General features: G+C 35.2%; 2 protein-coding genes and 2 non-coding genes across 4 annotated transcripts; 2 read left to right on the forward strand and 2 right to left on the reverse strand.

Annotated features, from left to right (window-relative positions):
• Positions 1 to 878: 878 nt before the first annotated feature.
• Positions 879 to 3,128, forward strand: LOC133307097 (putative disease resistance RPP13-like protein 3). Its single transcript, XM_061507520.1, has 3 exons — positions 879 to 1,059; positions 1,214 to 3,024; positions 3,108 to 3,128. Exons 1-3 carry the CDS (start codon positions 879 to 881, stop codon positions 3,126 to 3,128), a joined length of 2,013 nt encoding a protein of 670 aa, XP_061363504.1.
• A 3,238-nt stretch (positions 3,129 to 6,366) lies between these two features.
• TRNAK-UUU (transfer RNA lysine (anticodon UUU)) lies at positions 6,367 to 6,439 on the reverse strand. Its single transcript has one exon. It is a non-coding gene; the product is annotated as a tRNA-Lys (tRNA).
• A 114-nt stretch (positions 6,440 to 6,553) lies between these two features.
• On the forward strand, positions 6,554 to 12,560 carry LOC133307094 (uncharacterized). Its single transcript, XM_061507517.1, has 13 exons — positions 6,554 to 6,736; positions 6,817 to 7,447; positions 7,821 to 7,905; positions 7,998 to 8,087; positions 8,506 to 8,579; positions 8,826 to 8,910; positions 9,021 to 9,110; positions 9,433 to 9,563; positions 10,734 to 10,815; positions 10,904 to 10,951; positions 11,281 to 11,353; positions 11,464 to 11,567; positions 12,087 to 12,560. The coding sequence occupies exons 1-13, from the start codon at positions 6,580 to 6,582 to the stop codon at positions 12,204 to 12,206; spliced, it is 1,770 nt and encodes a 589-aa protein (XP_061363501.1). The 5' UTR covers positions 6,554 to 6,579; the 3' UTR covers positions 12,207 to 12,560.
• Positions 12,561 to 17,418: 4,858 nt separating this feature from the next.
• On the reverse strand, positions 17,419 to 17,491 carry TRNAK-UUU (transfer RNA lysine (anticodon UUU)). Its single transcript has one exon. It is a non-coding gene; the product is annotated as a tRNA-Lys (tRNA).
• Positions 17,492 to 23,894: the final 6,403 nt, after the last annotated feature.

The raw sequence follows: 23,894 nt of genomic DNA on the forward strand, positions 1-23,894 counted from the left end.
ACAACTTAAGCCTTAAGGTTTTAGGTTGAGCTGTGATGTCGGTTCATTTATTGTAGTTTGTCATTTGGCCCATAGGTGGATTTATCCCTTGTAAGGGTTTTGGGCACCCCAGAACCGTTCCTAATAGTGATATCATAGCCAATGGTGTGGCTGGGTCGGGTATTTGAAGATGGTGATGTTTCAAGACCTCTGCAGAAGACTAGTGTGACTCCAATACTTGAAAAAAAAAAGATTTCTGCAGAAGTTGCTCACAAAAAGGGAATATGATGTTGGGCCTCACACTTGAAGGGAGGATGTTAGAAATATTCAAGTGTAAGTGCAAAAAAGACCCATACAACTTGAGCCTTAAAGTTTTGAGTTGAGATGTAGTATCGGACCACTTATTGTGGTTTGTCATTTGACTCATGGGTTGATATATCCCTTAGAATGGTTTTGGGCACCCCAATACCATTCCCAACAAAATACCTCTTACAATAGTGCAGCTTTTTATAACCTTGTTAATGTGTAAAATAAACACTAACTTATGCTATCAACTTGCTATTATTTTAGGCTAATTAGGTAAGAAAAAAATCAACACTAACTTCTGCTATCAACTTGCTATTATTTTAGGCTAATTAGGTAAGAAAAATAAAAATGTTGATTTGCTAAAGAAAGATGCTGATTGATAACTAATTCTTAGGTGCAGTTGTTAGATAGTATAAGAGATAGGATTGACTAAATGATTGGTGTATTAATCTTGGCTAATTACACAAGAAAAATAAAATGCTAATTTGCTTATAAAAAATGCTGATCAGCAGCTATTCAGGACAACAATCATCTTCCTGTATCTTGTTCTCTGTCCCTTGAGTTTGTGGTCAACTAACCCCTCTTGCATAGAAATGGCCGATCTTGTTGTTCGCCTCTTGCTGCAGAACTTGCCACAGCTTCTTGAGGATGAATTTAAGTTACTTTCTGGGGTAGAAGACAAAATCAATTCCCTTACCAATGAGCTTAAGTTTATTGACTTATTTCTCAAGAGCTCTGAGGGGAAGCGCAACGACGATTGTGTGAAAACTATTGGTGAGCGAAATAAGAGATGTTGCCCATAAAGTTGAGGATGTGATTGACACCTACATTACCAATGTCACCAAACACAGAAGCAGAAATGTATTTCAAAAGTTATTCCATTTCCCGCCACACATGATGAAGTTTCATGACATCAATGCTCAGATAGAGAAGATCAAGAGCTATATTGTTCAAATTTATACGAATAAGGAGAGATACGGCATTGGAGAAGGAGAATTTAAAAGTGAAGAAGAAGGAGAAGAACAACAAGTTACAGAATCACTCCGTAAAAGGAGGAAGGATGTGGAGGAAGAGCATGTGGTGGGATTAGTTCAAGACAGCAATGTTGTAATTACACAGCTCATGGAAACGGATTCGCGTCTTAATGTTGTTCCCATAATTGGTATGGGTGGGTTGGGCAAGACCACACTTGCAAGAAAGATCTACAACAACAATAAGGTGAAGGAGTTGTTTCGTTGCCGCGCTTGGGGTGACGTGTCTAATGATTACAGACCCATGGAGCTCTTGCTTAGCCTTTTCAAGTGTTTCCAATCGTCTTCATCGGAATATAATAATTTAAATGAAGAGGAATTGAAGATGATGGTGAGAGAATGCTTGAAGGGAAAGAGGTATCTAATAGTGCTTGATGACATTTGGAAAACTCAAGTTTGGGATGACATAAAAGGTGTCTTTCCAGATGACAAAAACCGTAGCAGAATACTGATAACTAGTCGTATAAAGGAGGTGACTTCTTATTGTGGAACAACCCCTCCCTATAACCTTCCATTGCTCAATAAAGAACAAAGTTGGGAACTCTTTTCCAAGAAGGTGTTTCAAGGTGAAGAGTGTCCTTCTGATCTAGAGCATCTGGGTAGGTCAATTGCTGAAAGTTGTGGGGGTTTGCCACTTGGCATAGTCGTCTTAGCAGGATTGGTTCGAAAGAAAGAGAGATCAGAAAGAGAGTGGTCGAGATTGAAGAAAATCAGTTGGCATCTAACTCAAGATAAGACTGAAGTGATGGATATATTAAAGCTTAGCTATGACAACTTGCCTCGAAGATTAAAGCCATGCTTTCTGTATTTTGCAATCTACCCTGAAGACTATGAGATCCGTGCAAACAAATTGATGGAATTATGGATAGCCGAAGGATTCATACAACCAAAAGAAATTGGATACCCAAATCCACCACAAGTAGAAGACATTGCTGAATACTACTTGGATGAGCTGGTGGATCGTAGCTTGGTGAAAGTGGTAAGGAGGAGGATTGATGGAGGTGTAAAAACATGTCAGATTCATGATCTTCTCCGTGACCTCTGCATATCCGAGAGCAAATCCAATGGGTTATTGGAGGTTTCCACAGGGGCGAACATGGATACACTGAGCAGTCCCCATAGATTGTCCTTGCACGGGAGAGCACAATCTTATCTCTCTTTTGACAAATTTAATCAATCATCCACTCGTTCCTTGTTCTTCTTTACTACAGGGAAATTCCCTCATTCTGGTCATGATCATGTTATGAAGAACTTCAAGTTGGCTCGCGTGCTATATGCCGAAGCATCGTTGTTTTCTTCACTAAGCATTGGTTTGAAGATGATGATCCATCTGAGATACTTGAAAGTAGATACAGATGTAAGAGATATTCCAGCTTCTATATGCAGCCTTCGGAATCTAGAAATGCTACATTTGACACTACCACTTATCCGGGGAAGATGGAGTCGTCTTCCTATGGGAATGGGAAGGTGTAGAGAGCTGTCAAGCCTAACCAATCTCCGTTCCATAAAATTAATCGGCTTTGAACATCTTCCATTGGAGTTTCCATCAAATATTGTGAAGATAACATTGCAATCTACAGTTATAGACGGCAACAAGGATATCATGAAGACTCTAGGACGGCTTGCCAACCTCCAAATTCTGAAACTAAAATATTTTGTTGGTCTTTCTGACATTATTATTGCCGCTGGAGAGTTCCCACGGCTTCGAGTGTTTCAGATGAGGGAAATGGAAGCCAAAAAGTGGAGATTAGAGAAAGGTGCAATGCCTAATCTTCAATATATGCTCATCAGTGGGTGCTCCTTCTTGGATGAGCTTCCCGAAGAACTCTGGTCCTTGACTAGCTTACGACATGTGTGTGTAGGCAGGCCCACCGAAAAATTGGAAAACAGCCTCCAAAATGTGGAGTTGAAGAATGGTTGTAAACTAGAGCTTGCTCGTTTTCGAGGAGCACCTGAATCCTATTATGATCCTAACAGAAATATGGAACAAAAATTCTTTCACCGAGTTCGGTAACCCAAACAAAAAATCCCACAATCTTAGATGAATATGAGTTTCGTCATTCAAAATGGGGGCAATCACTTATAAGTTAAATGAGGTACCTCACGTATAATTAAGCGCTACGTTTCCATTTTTAATCTCACTGCTTCTTGTCTAATTTATTTTTCCTTCTTTGTTCTAATTCTGTACTTGTAACTTCATTTATAGGTTTATTATAAAATGTTTTTTTTTGTTTTTTTATTTTTATTTCAGGTGCATTTAGTTCAAAGAGTCCAAAACTCATTGGATAGAGTCCTGCCCACAACCTGTTTGATGAAATGTAGGACATTGAAATAATCTGTGATTTCCTTCTTTCTATTCACTTTTCTGTTTTCTTTTTTCCTGAATGGCCGGATATTTCAGTTAGCTAGAGATGAATCATTTCGTTTGCTTTGTTATAATAATAGTATTAAGTTTCGAATGTATAATTTAATGCAAATTATTTAAGTCCCTCACTATTACCCCACTCCTTGTTGCCTTTCATTGTTGTATCATTTGTTTAACAACATTTGGTTCTGTATTAATTTTTAACTTTTCCTATAAAATGGCTAGCTTTATAAAATGGTTTTTGAAGTATTAACTTTGTCAGGAAGTGTTTAACAATATTTTTATCGTGTTATTAACTTTGTCAATGAGATGAGAATATATGGAGAAAAGATACCAAATAAATAACAAGGTGGTTGAAAAAATTCTTCGCAGCATGCCAACCGAGTTTCATCGAGTGGTGACTACAACAACTGAGGGCATGTTTGGTAAACTGCATAAGATAAGGTCTGATAGTATAAAACCTGATAGTATAAGACCTGATTGTATAAGTTTTGATTAAATTTTAATATTATCCAACGTTTGGCATGACATTGTATAAGATGATGTATTGTATAACATAATACTATACAGTGTTTGGTAATGCACTGAATAATACTAGATAGGATAAAAATAAATTTTTTTTGACAAAAATATCCTGTAATAAAGAATTAATATGATTCTTCCAAATATGTCATATGATATTAATTTTTATAAAAATCTATTCATCAGTATGTCCAAAAAATAAAATAATCTTTTTGTATAAAAAATCTTCAATATTTTTTTAAAAAAATTCATGAATACTATATATATTAACTTAAATGAGGTAAAACACTATTTCTCCTTGACCTTTTTTATTATCTTAAAATTTTGTTGTTTTCTTCGTTTTTTTGTTTATATGTTGATACTGGTGCGAGTTTATATAGATGAAGATATTCTTAATTAAATGTAAATGAAAACTGAATGTTGATACTGGCGCGAGTAACTCACAGAAGGTGATTCTAATTACAAAAATTTAATTCAAGACAATTTACTCAAGTATCGTATACTGTGTATGTAATAAAGCAAGCTAACAGCTAAATTAACAAGGATAACAAAACAATATTTTTCTTCTATATTGACAGTAACTATGTGAACATCCTCAATGTAGATTATAAGCAAGATTAACTATAATTTAAGCATAAAAAAAAAAAAAGCAACAACCAAGAGAAAAACTTGATCGAATAAATAGCATAATGACCAAGAATCACAATTATGTGTTCAAACTGGTCCCAATTCAAAATACAAGTATTTTTCTTAGATACAGGACATAATATGATCAAAATGAAATGAGCAAAAACTAGGTCTATGAGCTTTTTACAACTCTATCAAATAATTTCAAGAGTTATGATCAAGCAAATCTTTCACAAATTGCACTATGTGTTCACCTTTAAACCCCAAAAATAAATGCACTAGAGGAAGATTCGACATAAGTAAAATACCCACCTTATTGTGTTCTCTTGGTGTGAGGTCTTCCGATTTCATTAATTCATCCGCAATACCCCTTCAATCATCATAAAAGTCTTTCACAACCTTCACACCTTCAGCCATTACCTTAACACTTTCAGCCATTACCTTAACACTTTCAGCCATAGCACCCATCCTATCGGCAGATTTTCCAACAACTTCTACAAGCTCCTTCACACCTTCACCCATCATAGTGGCTAGTGCATCCTCTCCTCTTGATCTCTTTCTTACTCGTCGACATTCAGTGTTAGTATCTTTTGCCTTATTATATGTGTGTCAACCCCTACCACCATCCACTGTCCAACTGGAAGCAAGGTTGTTTCTATTAAATTATCAACCAAACACTTAAGTTATATGCAAAAGTATGAACAGGTCACGAGAAAAATATAACCTCTTTTTTTTTTGAAATATTCCAATCGGTTTACCGCTTCGCAACTAATCCGATTCGGGGCGGATCCAGGATTAAGGCTTTAAACCCCTCCCAAATGTGGTACTGGGAGGATGCGAACACATGCTCTCTCCACACCTGCTCAACTCCCATGCGCCAACTGAGCTACCACCATTTGGTAAATATAACCTCTTTAAGTTTTAACAACACATTAAAAAAAAAAAAACTCACTCCAATTCTACTACTAGTATAAAACTAAGGGAAATCATACTCTTATATGGCATGAGATTGATCTCTCATATCACTCTCACTTCGAAAAATGTGCCATTTTTTTTTTTCTAAAAATTGGTGGGACTCACTTTATTTCTCTCTTATCATAAGAGAACTTCTCTCATGCTACATGAGAAAAGTAATCCCTAAAACTAATAATAAGAGAGATTGAGAAAATTTGAAGTATTGAATTGTTTGTTTTGGTTTTGATTGAGAAATCAAACCGATTCAAACTCATCTCAATTAGTTTGGAATGTTTTTGTCTAGTCCGGTGCACTAAGTTTTTAGCTAAACACTTTTTTATAAAAAAATAAAAAAAAATTCACATATAAAAATCATCCTTTTTTAATAGTTCTATTAAGTAGTAATAATAAATAAATATGTAATCCATGATAGAAATATAATCAAAATAAGTATAAATAACAAATTGTTTTAAAAACAATTATATAAATGATAATAGATTAATGGACCAAGTGAACCTGACTTCAGTGACTTACACAAGCTCATATTAAAAGAACAAAAACAAAAGATAAAAAAGACAACTGCGCCGTCTGTGGGAATCGAACCCACGACCACGTGGTTAAAAGCCACGCGCTCTACCAGCTGAGCTAAGACGGCTTGGTTGTAGTAGAGTTTCAATATTTAATTTCTAGTCTTTTAATGTTCACTCTCGTTTGAAGTGAACTTCAAACTCTTCTGCATCGTCACGAAGCTCGTGCGAATTCGAATTCGCAAAACGTCAACCAATTGGTGCTGCAATGGCGGAAATCTCAGATTCTCCATCAAACTCAAAACCCGCAGATGAAAACCCACAAACCCAGATTTCTGAATTTGACCCGAAAACCATGCGAAACACTAAACCCGGTGTCAAACGCCTCGTCCTCAGCATCACTGTGCTCATCTCATTCATCCTAGGTCTCTCTCTCTCTCACACATACTCACACTCTCTCTCTTCACATCTTCAACTATTTTGATGTGCTTTTTGCTCTTTGCAGGTTTCCCACTTCTCTGGAAATCCATCGAAATCTACCGTGCCCCGCTCCCCTTCGAACGAATCGAGTCCTTTTCATCACAACTCGAATCGAATCCACTATTCTTCCCGTGCCAATTTCAAGCCATATTCGTTAATTTTGATTTCAAGTTTTCTCATGGCGAGGTCGGGGCAGCAATTAGGAGGAAAATGTTAGAACTGAACCCTGGCGATTCGCGGTGCGGCGGCGATTGCGGCGGAAATTACTCCGTCTCCGTCGTCCTGGATTGGGGCTCCGAAGTTAACGCGGCTGATTTTGGCGGGAAGTTGAGGGGCAGCGACGAAGATGCTGATGAATTGCTGAAGAATGTGCTGAGTGAGTATGGTGGAGGGAAGGTGTATAGTGTTGTGGTGGTGAATGGAGAGGAGGAGGTGAGGGCTGTGGTGGGGAAGTATCGGCACGCGTGGATTCTCGGGCGGGTTTCGGAGGAGGAGGCAGTGTTGAGTGTGGCTGAGATCTTTGCTAAGGTGTTTGTTAATGGTGGGAATGAAGTCGGTGCGATTCGCGGCGAGTTTATGCCTGTTGGTGCTGATGGGAAGATTGTTCTTTCTTTCAGTTTGCTCAATGCAGACCCTCGAGATTGGATATATGATTGGTATGAATTATTAAAATGAAACTTCCATTGAAATATTGTCCTGATCAACATTTGGTTTTGTTTCTATATTATAGAAGATATGTTTTTTGTTGTGCTGTACTTGGAATTTATCTGCTCGTGTAATTTGTAAGTTGGGATAGAAAGAGAACAGAAATGCTTCAACTTGTGCAGAGTTTGGTAATTTTATGGTTGGGTTCAAGGCAAAAATTAATCTCTCTGATACTTGATTTGTTTGATATTCATTGAACCCTGCTGCCTTTGTTTTCCTGGATAAACAATGTAGATCCATCTTTCCCTTTCATGTCCGGAATATTAGGGTAGTTGTCTTTTTGAATAGTATCATTTTGAAGTTTCTGTGATCATCTTGTTGTAGGAATTTTCATGAAATTGATGAGACTTTGTTGCAACCTGTCATTAAGGCTTTGCAACCTATAGCAAACATCACTGTCGAAAGCCAGGTCAAGTCTCCTACATGTAACAAACTAACAATTACAAGACTCGTTTTATACTTTAGATTTCCAATGATTTTATTGTTCCTTCTAATTGGCAGGTTTTGTACCACACACCAAAGTCTTCGTTTTCTTACTGGGATGATGAGCATAGCAGCCATATATTTAGTACCAAGGATCTTCCTTTCTTTGTATGTTCTATTTATTGCTTTGACTTATCATTTATAGTTTACAGTTTATTTTGAATAGAATTACCATGTATTTAGTTCTAACTTGTGACGCTGCAAACTTGTATGATGATGTAACTTTCTGCCTGAAGCACTTGACATATTAGCATGGTGCCTTTGTTAGAAAATGATGAGATGATGTTTTGATCATTCAGAAGTTTCATTATCTTATCTTTCCAGTTATGTGTAAGGTTTTTCTTTTCTATTTTTTTTTTAAAAAATAAAATAAAATTGGCTCAAGTTATGTTAGTCCTTAGTCCTTGTTCATAGGAAACCCACTGCTCTGTCTTTTTCTTTTCCTGGTCGTATTTCATTCAATGTTTCTTGTATATGTGATACTATGGTAATATATTAATGACATGAATGTTTCTATGTCAAACAGGTGAATTCAAATGAGTGGCACTTGGATACTTCAATTGCAGCAGGTGGGAGGTCAAAAGTATTGCAACTTGCGGTGTATATTACTTCAACTCAATCCTACATCTAATTACTTTTTGACTGCATAATTCTAAGCATAGAATTTGGTTTGTTCAATTTACTGTTTATAGCCTTAGCGTTAAAACAGTAAAAAGAAATAAATTACTTCTCCATCTATTTCTCTCTACTGATATACGTACTCTCAAATGTCTGATTTCAACATGTTAATTATGTTATGCTGTAAGACAGAGCTTACATTTCTACCTTCCTTGTGTATTATGTCAGATATATACCATCTGCGAAGGAGTGTCCTCTTCAGCTGGAGCTTCCAAATGGAGAGATCTCTAAGACTAATGGCTTTATATCACCAGTTGTTCCTCCAAACTTCAAAATTTACTTACTTATTCCTTTTATTTTATTATGTCTTATTAAATTTCCAAATTGGTTAACACTGTAAAAGTCTATTCTGGAATGTTGCAGATGTGGGGAGGTGTTGTTGTATGGAATCCCCATAGCTGTATAAAGGATTTTGAAAGTAAGGATCCAGTGAGACATATGATTTCTCCCCAGGTTTTACTTTTACTCATTGATTTGACTGTTTGTTAGTTTGCTAACTGTCTTGCTTCTCATTATTTATGTTTAAAGTAAACCAGTGCCGTGGAACTTTTTATTTCATGAGTGATACACTTTCAACCTAGATTCACTTTTAACCAATAATTTAGAGTTTCATTCTGAGGCAATTTATTTCAGTAACTTTTTAAAAGCACTTTTTTTTTTCATTTAAATAAAGAATTTAATGCCAGTTATTTATGCAGATATACGTACAGTCCTACTGTTGTAGATTATCATTAATTCTCTTGCTTAACATTGAACCATGCATATTCCGAAACAGGATCTCCAGAAGCTTTTTGAAGTTCTCATGGGGCAGCTGCGGCAACTCCTTGGTCTGAAGTCTGATAACCTTTACGTTGGTGAGTCAGGCACATTCATTCTCCTAGGGAGTAAAAGAGGTTTCACGGAATGGTAAGATTAATAGCCTTTTTTCTAAACTTAAGAAATTATTAACTGCATGTTTTGTGAAGTAATTTTCTTTGATGTGGTCTGTTGAGATAATTTTGAAAGCTTAATGCTGCCTCCATATGTTTAACACAATAATGGGAGTGCTAAATGGGCATTATATTTCAACTTAATTTATTTTCACAACTTCCTGTGATGCACACATATGTTCTGAAGGGGAAAATCTTATTGAACAGAATACTTCTGTAATTGATTGTGTTTTCTTTAAATCCCACAGAGTGGGTCCTAACCTAAATAAAAAAAAAAAAAAAAGTACCAACAAATCCAACTTTGAAAAGAGTTGGGGAAGAACCACGGTATGCGAAACTTGAGTCAGATACTGCTACTAGCAGTTAGCTATTTATAGTGCCTTTGTGTTACAGAAGATATTTTTCTGGGTAACATCTTTATTCTCTGCTACTTCGTGTGAAAAATATTTTTAAAATTCATTTTCCTTTGTTTGATGCAAAAATAAATATTCAGTAAAATAGGTTTAACAGTCAAAGCAAAATGCTATCTTTGGCAATTGTATAGAATGGGAAAATGCAATACCAAAAAAAAAAAAGGATAGGAAAATGACTGCCGCTTTTCCTGAACAAATCAAAAAATATAATTTTTTTAAAAATAATGCATCACTTTCTATGCAAATGTTTTTAGCTAAAAATATATTTTAGGAAAATATCCTTACATTAAATATTTTTCTTGGAAGCTATCTTCTACTGAAAACATTTTTCAATATCAAGTTACTTTTGTGAAAACTAATGATAAAAATTTTCTTGTTTGATTTGTTCAGGAATTCCCCCTTCTTTAATTAGTTGTAACAATTCACTAAGAAACTATTTTTCTTCGACTGATTAAACCAAAATAAGAAAAATGTTTTCTGGAAAATACATTTTACAAACTGAAAACTACCAAAAATATTTTCAGAATTTTTTCCATTAAACAGATGAACCTTAGACTTCATGGTGTTGGTTGAAGCCATTAAAGTTACTCATTTAGTTAGCTTAGGATGGTATAAGTGGAATTTCCTTACATTTTTATTATGTGTATGTCGGACAGAGGCCTATGTTTATATTTATTTATTTGCCTTGGAATTTAACTGCTGTGAAATAATTCTTCTGAGTTGATTGTATGTAGGGAGTTGGATGTTTTGTCACGGAAGCACATATGCTTTAATCTCCTTTCATGTGCTACAACGCTTGGATCTCTTTCTAGATTGGTATGTTTGTCAATTAAGTCACTTCAACGGAGTCTGTTTCAGCTGGCTATTGTTTGTTGAAAGCTTGTTAAACTTCCATTCCATGCAGGTACAATCATTACCTAGGATGATTATCATGGATGAAATTGGAAAGCAGGTGATTTGTTTGACTAAATGCTTTGTGTTGGCTGTCCAACTTATATTGGATGATATTATTGAACATGGAATATGATGTCCATCATATTATTACTAATAGGGTTCTGGGTTTAGTGCATATTGTAATATTTATTGTAGGTAGATTTATGCATTTTTTCCCTTTTGCCTTTAGTTGTGAAGATCTTAAATTTATGATGTTTAATTTCAGATTTTGGTCAGCAACACTTTCTGCCTGATTATTTGATATAAAAGTCTTATTTCCTCTTTGTTTTTAAAAGATGGTTTGAAATCCCTTTTCTTCCTCCTCAATATTTTGTGGTGTTTGAGCAGGTGAAGTTTTCTTTAGAGGCTGCAAAATTTGCTCAAAGTAATGCTTCTGTTGGAATATATGATGCTTCAGCTGGTATGCTTTGTTTTGACTTTACATTGATTTCAAACGCTTGTTAATGACTTTGATGAAGATTTGCAGGCTGTTGTCTATTGCTAATATATGATTAATCTTTTTCTTGTCAGTATCATCAAGGGAATCAAGATCTCTGGCAGAGGATGCCTTTTTTCATCCTTCAATTATGTCCATCAGCTATTATTCGTTTGAGCATTGTTTTGCCATCTATTCGGTTTGTCCTTTAACTCTTGTCCTTTCTTCCCTAAATACTAATAGTTTATAATCTGGCTTATGCGGATTGGTAAACTTGACCTTTATATGATTCCACCATATTGACTAGATCATCTTTATCTTTTTGACATTCACAATTAGGGAATGCAGATTATGCATCTCCCTTCCATGAAAACATAATTCCTGTTTAATTTGATAAGTTTCTTACCACAAAAGAGGGAAATGAATATTAAGGAGGTGGAAGATCCACGGTGCCCATAAAAGATGTCTCAGATGGAAGCTTGAAAAATGTTCTCTCCATCCTTTTTATTCGGAATTGGCTTTTCTTTGTTCTTATATGATCTAAATTATTTTATCTGTTTCTTTGCCAACCACATAATGTTTGTTGTTACTGCCCCTCTAGCTCTAAAAATGAGCTCAACGACCAATTCATGGGAATTGAGTTGAGATGCACTCACAATTTTAAGCAGCAAGTTGAAGTTTACTGATTGTCATGTCTATTTTCCTTCTACTGTGGCAGCCATTTTTTCTACCAGTCTCAATGCATGTCCTCCTAGCTGCTTTAAGAGAATGGAAAAGATACAAGCAAGAGAATAGAAAGTACTTGGCAGGGAAGGCCAAAGCAAAAGTTACATCTTAATCCCCGTGACCTGAGATGACTGGATAGTTTCCAGGTAGTTGAGGTTTAGTGTGTGGTGAAGCACTTCCTCTCTCTCCCCAATACCTCCTTCATTGTGAATTTTGGTGAAAAATGACCATTTTGACACGATCCTTAAGGGACATAAATAATTGGAACAAGACAATGTTGACCCGGCGGCTCTTGGTTGTACCATAGTTATGAGTAAATTGAGGGGAAAAATGCACTTTACAAAAATTCTGGAATGTATCTCATTGTATAATCTATGAATGTATCTATATCCAGTCTCATTCTCCCATCCTCTAAAACCCATTGTGAATGAAAGTGACGCCATTGACTAGATTTGTTGAATTGTGCTTTTCGTCATAAGATGTGATTTTACAACGTATTATTTCATGTTCACATCCATTGCAATTCTTTTCCTCATCTATCCTCGCTGTGAACCAATAGAACCTTATGGGTGGAGAAAAAATATAATAGGACGGCAAGGGGGAAAATCTTATTGTCTATTTCATTTTAACAGAGGACAAGGATTGAATCCGCATTCATGAGGATTGATTCCGCAGCCGTGAAACAAGAAGCTGTTTGATGTGGGCAGTTTACGGCAGATTAGGCATAACTTTTTGTCCTTTTAAATATTAAGCAATACCTATTACCAAAAACTTAAAATAAAATTAAGCAATCACATGTTTCATAAAGAACTCAGTAAATTTACTATACATAATGTTTGTTGTCATCACATAAAATCAAGTATCATGGAAACCTTGTGCTACAAGACTAAGAAGACACTTGTTTCTCTTTCCCTTAGTTGCTATAATGAAAGCCACAGCATGACTCACGCACTTCACCTAAAAATACGTCTCACTCTCCCTTTCATTAATGACATGCCACAATCATTCATTCACTCACTATTTCAGAAAGCACTTCAAGCATATATGATAATTTTACACCAGAATGGAGTCAGTCTCCATTAGAAGTCAGAGAGAAAAGGAAGAGCAACAAGACAAACCGTAGGAAGAGGAAGGTACAAATATTCAGTAAGTACAAGCTGACATCAGAAAGAGCATTAAAAGCAGAAAAGTAACTAAAGTAAACATAGGAACCTATCTAAACTAGTTATAAAGTAACTAAAGGTTAAATATAAAACTTCCCCTCGATATGGAATGTGTATATCAATCACATACATCTTGAACAGTAGAGAAAACAGGGATGAGGATGGCAGAGGCCTGGTGAAAACATCAGCTAGTTGATGTTGAGAACGAATAGACATCAATCGAATAAAACTAGAAGATACCTTGATCACGGACAAAATGACAGTCTATCTCAATCTCATTGTGCTTGATCCGTTCATGGAAGGTTGGATTAGAAACAATGTGGACCGTCACTTGATTATCACAAAACATTAGAGCTGGAGGTGGAAAGCAAACGCCAAGGTCCTGCAGCAACTGTGACAGCCAACAAAGTTCTGCAGCAGTGGCAGCCAGTGCTCTATATTCAGCTTTAGCTGAAGATCTAGAGATAGTTGTTTGTTTTTTGGGCTTCCAAGATATCAATGCATCCCCAAGAAAGACACAAAAACCAGCATCCCCAGGTAGAAGATCACCATCGGTACCATTGAGTTGTGACTTATATTCCATGGGAATAGCAACTGGCTTAGAAGCAAGAAATTCAGCATCTTCTAATAATTGAAGACTATACCTTTACTACCCCTTTCTTTCCCTTTCCCAATTGTTTGCTCCCTTTCCCGGTTGCTTCCTTCCTTTCCCAGCTGCATCTGCTGCTGCTGCCACACTACCGCCCATGTTGTCGTCCCACTAGGGTGAGCCACTTAAAAATGACTCATTAGATTGAAACGCAAAGCAAACAAAAATTTCAAACTCATTGTTTAGATACCGGTATGGATTGAATACTTGAATATGACAACAAAAATAAACTGATCACAATTCACTGTTTGATTTGTCTCTATTAAAATTGGGAAATACAGACAACTGTCGAAAATTGAAATTAAAGGCTTGCGCTGAGAATGGTGCAAAATTATCTGACAACCCCTCTTACGAATAATTTCTTTCATTATCTAAAGAATGAATTATACATCTGTACAAAAGCTGCTTATATAAGTGCATCAGAAAAAGAAAAGGGGATAAAAGGCGGGAAGCTTCTAACTGCTACACCAGAAAGTAGTTATTTATAGCGCTTAACACTCAGAAAATAGCAGCACTGGCTTGGAGGCTAGTTGTTGGTTGCTCCAAGCCTGTATACATTAACTGTTTTTGAACTCGTGTGTAAAGATTTTGAAAGATTAGTGGAACCAATCCTAAATAGCCTAGTTGGTCTTTGTACAAGACGTAGCCCAGATTAGGGGTGAATTCGTTAAATTGCCATGTCAATTGTCACTATCTTTAATCTTTTACTGCTTCCTTTGTAAATCTGTGGCAGTAATGCAAAATTGATGGTTGAAATGTGGTTTAAACTCATTCGTAAAGGACTTTTGCTGAACTGATTTGTGAAGGTCTCTGTTTGACTTTATATTTGAAATCAAATCCTTTTTAATATTGCTTTGGTTATTCTGATATTGTTTTGATTCTTGATATATTTATCATTTATTGAACTTAGATCAATACTGTGCTTAAAGTTTAATACTGGATTGTAATTCTGCAATATCCTGTTAAATTGATCCATATTTGGTTGATCTTCGTTTCCTTCTTGTTTTGGCATGTTGGGGGATATCATTATTGCCGAACCAAACGCTTACATTGCATTTGCGGGTAAAAGAGTAATTGAACAAACGTTAAATAAGGCAGTACCCGAAGGTTCACAAGCAGCAGAATATTTATTCCAAAAAGGCTTATTTGATAAAATATTTCTTGCTGCCATAATATGGCCTTGACTTTGGTGTATTTTGTAATATTGTGAATTGGTACAGTTTAGTTAGTTCTTTAGTAAAGTTTGGAAGTTTACTTTGAAGACATTTCTTGGTTCATACTGAACCTGATTTGTACTTATTGGTTGGTCGAACCATACACTGTTTCAATTATAAATTTGTAGTGTAAAAATTCTCTTTTGTTGTATATTCAAGTACATAAATATTGTTATTCCTAGCATTGTAAATGGGTGAAATTAGACTAGGTTTTAGCTTTGATAGTCTAAGTTTATGTAAAATATTTAGAACCTATACTATCCTATTAAATGTTTGATTTATAGATCTGGCCTGACTTATTATAAAAAACTAAAAAAACATAACACGGCTTATCAAGTTGCAAACTACAAGTTTATAAGTCCAAATCAAACTAAAATATAAAATATAAAATTTCTTATTCACAAAATTCACATGAAATAATATTTTCATTAACAACGCATGAAATAATGTTTTTGAAGATCGCATGAAAATTTCATATATGTATATATACATATAATTTGCACTTTCTTTACTAATTTAATTTAATATTATTTTTAAATTTTAAATAAATATTTATTATTTGTTAAAATAACATCAATCTATTACTTTGAAAATTAGTGTTATAAACCATGGTTTCAAAATATGTCTTTAAGTGAACAAATATTATATTATTAAAAAAATTAAAAGGATAGTTTGCAAGTTTTTAGACCAGGCATTTTAAAATGGGTCTATATCATAATTTTTAAATGGATTTTTTTAAAAGTTTAAACCTGCTCTATTTAAAAATTAGAGCAGGTCAGTCCTAAGGCAGAGCAGACTCTGTGTCCTTGGTAGGCTGTCTGGTCCATTTACACCTTCCTCGAGTGGATATTGTGATTTGCTGCATAATTGTCCTGACATTGTGGTTATTTGGACAGGATGGTGTTAGTCTGACTGTGTAGCTCCATCTGTCTGCAATTGTGAAGTTGTATACCGCTGCATAGCCCGTTGCGGTCGTTTAACTTGAAAGTTGAACTAGGGGGACGTTTGGTACAAGAGAAATTTTTTTTTAACCGAGAATCTCAATTTTTAAAAATATGAATTTTACATTCAGTTTATGATAATATCCGTAAATTTAAAATTTAAAAAAATTCAATTTACCGAAATTCTTGAAGAATCCCGCGTACCAAACGCCTCCTACAAGTTCTATATAACTTGAGAAAATTACCAGAACTATTGTACTTTTATTTGTTCTACTAGTGTAGTGGCATTACTCCGTACCTCTGTTGCTTTACTACATTGATCCGTTCATTGAGTGGATATTATTATGTTGCTTTAATACATTTTTCTTCTTGCTACTTCAATGGTTATCAATCTTCATATTACTAGTGAGCATAACCATTGCTTCAATTGGTAAGAATTTTGTTCCACTTAACCAAAGCTTTCAAATTCGAGTTGCCTGAATAGAAAAAATGATCTCAGGAGAGCGGCCCTTTATATAAATTTGATAGTGTTCGAAACGATAATCAATGAATAGGTTGAAAAAAAATAAAAATAAAAAACTATCATCCAGCAACTTCGTTGCTTGAGGTCACCACACGTCCACACCTACTATTGTAAAACTAATTGATGTAGACTTTCCAAATTTTATACAACCGCTTGCAATACAAAACGGATGTCATAAACTTTTTAAAGTATTATTAACTAAATATTTGACAAAAAAAAAAAAAAAAACATGATATGCCTTAAACAATTTTTGTTAAAGCAAAAAGGATCTAATTTTTTATACCATTTTTATTTCTAATTTAATACCAGCAGTCGGGAGGGGGGGGGGGGGGGGGGGGGGGGGCGGGGCGGGGGGTATAAGGGACATTGAGAAAATTAGAAGTATTCATGGATTGAATTGTTTTGGTTTTGATTGAGAAATCAAACCGATTCAAACTCATCTCAATTAGTTTGGAATGTTTTTGATTGAATTAGTTTTTAGCTAAACACACTTTATAAAAACAAATAAATAAATTCATATAAAAAAATAAACATTTTTTAAATAGTTCTATTAAGTATTAACAATAAATAAACCATAATTCATGATAGAAATATAATCAAAATAGGTATAAATAACAAATTATTTAGAAAAAAAATTATATAAATGATAATAGATTAATGTTAGTTAAAGACTTAAAGATAAGTATGTGTAAGTATTTGCCAGAAACAGAATATTGACAACATAGGATCTCTATTCTCTATGCCGTAGAGGACCAAGTGAACCTTATTTTATTTCAGTGTCTTACACAAACTTATATAGAAAAAGAGAAAGAAAAAAAAGAAGCAAGTCAACTACGCCGTCTGTGGGAATCGAACCCACGACCACGTGGTTAAAAGCCACGCGCTCTACCAGCTGAGCTAAGACGGCTTGCATTTAGTTTGCAGTAGAATTTTTAAATGGCTTAAAAATTTTTGTTAAAACACGCTATGCCTTAAGAGGTGTTTGGTTTAAGCTTTTTAAATATTTCCCCGTGCAGTTGGCTTTCGCAAAGTATGTAGTCTATATTTGGTAGAAAGATTTGAAATATTTTCCCATCTTTACTATTTGCATAGCTTTTTATAATTGCTTGTTAAAATTGAAGCCACACTATTGAGAAAGACAATTTAGAGGTAGTATTTTGTATTTAGCTGGGTAAATATTTTAACACATGTTCAAACTTTACACAAATATTCAACTGGCACTGTTACTTTAAAGTAATTTACATTCAAATTTTAAAAAAAAGGGTATTTTAGTAATTGTAACTCATTTTCCCATCAATATTTTAACTCAAACTAAACATAGACTTTATAATATTTACCAAATTTTCCCGATAAAATTTCTTCCAACCAAACAACTTTTTTTACATTTTCTTACCAAACTCACTTTCCAACCATTTTTTTAGTAATTACATTTTTTTAGTATTCAAAAATTTTCTCCTCAACCAAACGCCCCCTTAAACACTGATATGGTATACGCATGTTCTCATAACTTGAGAACTACTAGAAAGTTAATCGAAAATAATTCAAATTAAAAAGCTCTACTTTACATAGAACAAATAATCCGAGGGTGAAACCGATAAAAATAAATAAATAAGTAAATAAATAAAATTCGAAGATTATTTTTGAAAGATGAAAGCACTTGTTGCATACATTTATGTCGTAGTCAGTGGGAAGAAGACCACTTGCTGATTATGGGAACAGTGATCAAAGTGTCACTGTTGGCAAAAAAATTTACCAAACTGTTATGCTAATAATAAATTTTGCCAAAATGTCACGTGACATATTTCGCTATATTGTGTAGCGAAATATGTGTGCAAATAATTCGCTACACATTGTAGCGAAATATGCCACATCAGAACCAAAAATGTCATGTGTCAAAATTGGAGAAATTCGCTACATAGTGTAGTGAATTTCTCCAATTTTGACACATGACATTTTTGGTTCTGAGCATTCTGATGTGGCATATTTCACTACACTGTGTAGCGAATTATTTGCACACATATTTCGCTACACAGTGTAGCGAAATATGTCAAGTGACATTTTGGCAAAATTTACTGTTTGCGTGGCAGTCTGGTAATTTTTGTTGTCAACAGTTGCAAAATAGTCACCGTTCCCTGATTATGATGCTCTGTTTTTTATTTAAAATATTTGAAAATTATACAACATGATTTGATTTATTATAATACAAGGGACAATATAATGAAAAAAATTCACTTTAGTTTATTTTTCAAATCGTACAAGAAGTAAATAAAAAAACAATTCAAGTTACAACATAAATCTCTAATTTTTTATTAGTCATTAAATTGGGTTAAAAAATATATAACAAAACAATGCAAGATAATACAAAATATTTAGCTCAAGGCATTGGTTATCAAAAACCCTTAACAATGCGAAACATTATTTATTGACTCAACCACGAGTAATGTACTGTATTTGTCCAGTTCAATATGCATCAAATGCAACAAGAAAATCGATTAGTGTGTCCAGAATATACTTTTTTTTCAAAGCAGGTCTAGACGACATGCCTTTAGCGGGAGAATATTTTTACTACCAAAATTTTTTACTACTAACTTACTATCTATCTAATCACCATTTAATCAAAGAGAGAATACTAAAAAGATTTTCAAAAAAGAGAAAATGTAAATCCAATGGTGATGAGATAGGTAGTGAGTTGGTAGTAGAAAATTTTAGTAGTAAGAATATACCTCCTCTAACACTAGACAACTAAAAAAGGGATCCATTTTTGTTAACAGCGGGACCTGAAATGTGGCATTATGAAAAAAAGTTAGCTCTGGACCTAAGCGTCTGAATTGCAAAATAAGAAAGAGGGAGCAGAGGAGGGAATGCAGCTATTGTAATAGAATTTAGAGGCTGTTTGGATGGGTTTTTTCTCATCCAAAAGCTGTTTTTTTTTAAAACAAAAAACAAAACACTTCTATAATTTGTTTGATGTTTGGATGTTGACTTAAAAATTAAGAAAAATATTAAAATCCTGCTTTTCTAAAAAGCTAAAATTTCTAGCTTTTTTCTAAAAGGAGAAGCCAAAAGTTAACATTGTCTTCTCGGAACTGATTGGTTTCGACGTGGGGTTTTCATTGTCTTCTCGGACCCATTGGTTAAGTCATATATGTACAGTGTCACTTTCGTCATCTTCACCAAAAATAGTAACTTGGCTCACCTCCGCTTCCTCTTTCTCTCTCTAGATTCTATCTATCTATGTGGGTCTCTCTCTCACACACACACGCGTGCACAAAAGTGATTCAGTTCAAGAAAAAGCTAGCAGCTCCATTCCACCTTTGTTCTTGTTGTCTGGGATTTGAATCAGAGTGAGATTCAGCAAAAACCCTTAAACTTTTCTTGAAATTGTGAAAAGAACAAAGAAATATGTTTTAATGAAATGACTATATGAATAGTGAAGAGATGAACGTCAAAATTTACTGAAAGAACGGATATTGTGGAGCTGTTTTCTTAATTCATAGGATTATCGCAAAATGGATAATCCGTTTAATAAAAAAGGGCTCAATAAAACATCTTATTACCTTGTTTTATAGTTGTTTTTTTATTTTAACATTCAAATGAGTTTTTTATTTAAAAACACTTTTTAAATATTACATTCAAACACAAAATAATTTTGACTTTTAAAAAAAGTACTTTTTAAAAAAGCAGCCAATAAAAAGTTATTTTTTCAAAAGGCCATCCAAATAGGCACTTTAGAAGTTTTCTTACTTTAGAGTGAAGTCACAAGTATTTTGTCGATATGACACAACTAAATAAATAAGCTCATCAAAAAGCAAAGCCCGTGCATTTTCCTTTATGTACTGGAACTACAAGTTTGAATCCATATTTCTACTGATAATGTGTTTGTTTGCAAGGCTGCTAGTTCAATTGTTTGAATCTATCCATCCTCACATTTTTTTGGACACCATACGTTGTAGAAAATCTTTATAATTCCTAATAGGGTAGGATATGGCAGAGTGTTTTGCTAACTGACAGATGTTACAAGAAAAGTCAGTGGATTTTTTATGGATAAAGAGGTTTGTTAACAATTTTTTAAGGTAATTGAAAGTTGGGTGCCCTAACTTATGGTGCCACAACATTACATCATCACTACAATTGGAAACAAAGAAAGGATTATTTTCGACAAAAGTAGCTTGATTCTCCACATGATCATATCCCTTCAAAATGTAGAGTTCTTCTTTTTCTTTAGCACTGCCAATTATACTCTCTGATTCATGTTCGTGAAAAACACAATCATGCATAGAAAATTTTGCAACACAACTAAGTTCTGTTGTCAGTTTACTAATAGAAATGAGGTTACATGCTAAATTAGGAACATGTAGGACATAATTTAACACAATTTTCTCAAAGAGTTTAATTGACCCTTTTCCCTGCAACCTGGGAAAAACTTTCATCCGCTATTTTGACCCGATAATTCCCATAGCATGGATTATAGGAATAGAACAATGTTGGATTATCTGTCATGTGATCCGAGGCCCCAAAGTCAAGTATCCAACGAGTGCTACCATTAATATGAAATGCAGTACCTTGTTTAGCCATATTGCTAGATGCCAAACTAGATTGAGGCCATTGGACGAAGTTATTTCCATTCAACTTGTGAAGGGACTAATTTTCACCATATGCCTGCAAGTTAGAAGCTGAAGACGCAGCGATAGATCCGATGGAGGAAGCCATTAGAGAAGACCAAGGAATACCCACAAAAAATGTCTCCAATCACAGATTTGACCCTTGGAACAAAGAGAAGAAAAGAAAGCGAGTCGAACGAGACCGATCCGAACCGGAACTGGGACCTGCAATGAGGCGCGTGGCTGTCACACGCCGGAAGCTAGGCGCCCATGGAGCTCACTCTCGAAGTTGTCTTTGGCGCGTGTGGGCTCGTTTGACATCAGACACCGGTAGGCCTTCTTGGGACTCTGTAGATCGGCTTCTTCTGATTTTGATGGTACCTGTTTTGGCAGAAAAGTCTCTGTATTTTTTTTTCTACGGTTGTTGACGGTGGCTAACAGCTATGCAAGGCTGAAATTTGACCTTCTACAGTGACTGGCAACTTTACTTTGCTGTTGGGGCTTTGTAGGAAGGCTAAACAACCTTGACAATGGTTGGACCTTGAGTTTTCTAGTGATGTGACGCTGGATTGATGATGCCTGGGTTCTTTCAAGACCATACAACTCTTGATACCATGTAAATAACCAATTCAACCCAAAACCTTAAGATGTTCGACGAAGGCTTTTTTAATGGTTTATATTATTCTCTAACAAACACCTTAAGGTTTTGGGTTGAAATGGTTCTTTACATTGTATCAGAGTTTTTGTGACCACAAGGTCATGAGTTCGATCCTTACCACTAGGCTCTTGCGTGAGGAGTGTGTTAGAGAATAATATAAACCATTAAAGAGGCTCTCACCCAACACCTTAAGATTTTTTGTTGAAATTATTCTTTCAGGCTCTTGGGATAGATTTTCAGGAGACATTTTCCCTTGTTGGCAAGCTTAATACTATCAGAGTTCTACTATCACTTGCTGCCAACCTTGATTAGCCTTTGCAACAATTAGAAATGTAAAGAATGCATTCTTGAATGGTGATTTACGTGAAGAAGTTTATATGGATCCACCACCTGATTTTGAAAATGGAGACGGTTCAATATGCAAGTTGAAGGAGTCTATCTAAGGACTCAAACAATCTCCTAGAGAATGGTTTGAAAAGTTCACTCAAGTAGTCAAGGGGAAGGGATTCCTACAGGCACAAACTGATCATACCCTCTTCCATAAGCACTCTAACGATGGTAAGGTTGTTATTCTTATAGTTTATATGGAGGACATGATTATTACATGTGACGATCATGAAGAACTAGATTCTTTTAAAAAATATCTAGCAAATCAATTCAAATTGAAAGACCTTGGAGCCCTTAAGTCTTTCTTGGTGTTACGCCCGACAACTTACAAGGATCAATTATTGTCCCCACAAACTAACACGAGACTTTTCAGCGTGTTTTGTTTTCACTCACACACTTCTTAGGAAAACTTCCCAAGTGGTCACCCATCCCAGAATTGTTTCAAGTCAAGCATGCTTAACTATGGAGTTCTTTCATTCTAAGCTAGCGAAAAGTAAATGCATCTTGTTAGTATAGGTAGTACCAATTAATTCTTATAAGTTATCCCCAACTGTACCGTTTCATACTAGTATAGTCTCTGAAATGCCTCTCTTTCGGGTATTGATTCGGTTCATTCATGTACCCTCAGCTGCAAGATTTGGCATGAGCCGCTCATTGTTTGTGCCTCCTTTTGTACCAGCGATCACTCCTTGCCCTTTCCAGCCCATGGGAACCAACTTTTGCCTGGTTCATCCTCGAACCACCCGGTACTGGGCTGAGACTCTGCTTTGATATCACTTGTTACGCCCGACAACTTGCAAGGATCAATGAATGTCCCCACAAACTAACATGAAACTTTTTAACATGCTTTGTCCTCACTTACACACTTCCTAGGAAAACTTTCCAAGAGGTCACTCATATCAGAATTGCTCCAAGTCAAGCACGCTTAACTATGGAGTTCTTCTGTTCACAGCTACCGAAAAGTAGATGTATTTTGTTAGTATATGTAGTATCAATTAATTCTTATAAGTTATCTCCAACTGTACCATCCCACATCAGCACAGTCTCTGAAATCCATCTCATTTGGGTGTTGATTCGATTCATTCATATACCTCCACAGTTGCAAGATTTTGCATGAGCCGCTCATTGTCTGTGTCTTTTTTTGCACCGGCAATCACTCCATGCCCTTGTCAGCCCTTGGGATATTACACTTAGCATGGAAGTGGCACGAAGTAAGACTAGGATCATTATCTCCCAGAAAAAAAATACATCATAGACTTGCTTCAAGAAACATGTATGCTAGGATGCAAACCAGCTGACACCCCTATAGAACCTAACATTAAGTTAAGGATCGAAGATAGGAAGTAAGTGGATAAGGAACAATATCAGTGATTGGTTGGTAAACTGATCCATTTGTCTCATACCCAACCTGACATCGCTTTCCTTGTAAGTATGATCAGCCAATTTATGCACTCACCAAAGGAGAAACATCTTGAGGCAGTCTACAGGTCTTGATGTATATCAAAAATACACCTGGTAGGGACTCTTCTTTAACAAGGGATACAACGGGACGGTTGAAATCTACACTGACGCTGATTGGGCAGGTTCTGCTGTTGATAGAAAATATATTCAGGATATTGCATCTATGTACGGGGTAACCTAGTAACATGGAGAAGTAAAAAAGA

This window comes from Gastrolobium bilobum, unplaced genomic scaffold (genome assembly GCF_033153095.1).
Source record: "Gastrolobium bilobum isolate Gb01-03AN ecotype WA unplaced genomic scaffold, APGP_CSIRO_Gbil_v1 utg10898, whole genome shotgun sequence".
Classification (NCBI taxonomy): Eukaryota; Viridiplantae; Streptophyta; class Magnoliopsida; order Fabales; family Fabaceae; genus Gastrolobium; species Gastrolobium bilobum.

What these genes read in the sequence shown, in the direction of transcription:
- LOC133307097 (XM_061507520.1), top strand. Translation starts at nt 879, where the DNA reads ATGGCCGATCTTGTTGTTCGCCTCTTGCTGCAGAACTTGCCACAGCTT. An exon ending in CGATTGTGTGAAAACTATTG is followed by an intron (nt 1,060 to 1,213) that starts GTGAGCGAAATA and finishes ATGCTCAGATAG; the next exon opens with AGAAGATCAAGAGCTATATT. An exon ending in GAGAGTTCCCACGGCTTCGA is followed by an intron (nt 3,025 to 3,107) that starts GTGTTTCAGATG and finishes TATGCTCATCAG; the next exon opens with TGGGTGCTCCTTCTTGGATG.
- LOC133307094 (XM_061507517.1), top strand. Translation starts at nt 6,580, where the DNA reads ATGGCGGAAATCTCAGATTCTCCATCAAACTCAAAACCCGCAGATGAA. An exon ending in CGAGATTGGATATATGATTG is followed by an intron (nt 7,448 to 7,820) that starts GTATGAATTATT and finishes ATCTTGTTGTAG; the next exon opens with GAATTTTCATGAAATTGATG. An exon ending in TGGATGAAATTGGAAAGCAG is followed by an intron (nt 10,952 to 11,280) that starts GTGATTTGTTTG and finishes GTGTTTGAGCAG; the next exon opens with GTGAAGTTTTCTTTAGAGGC.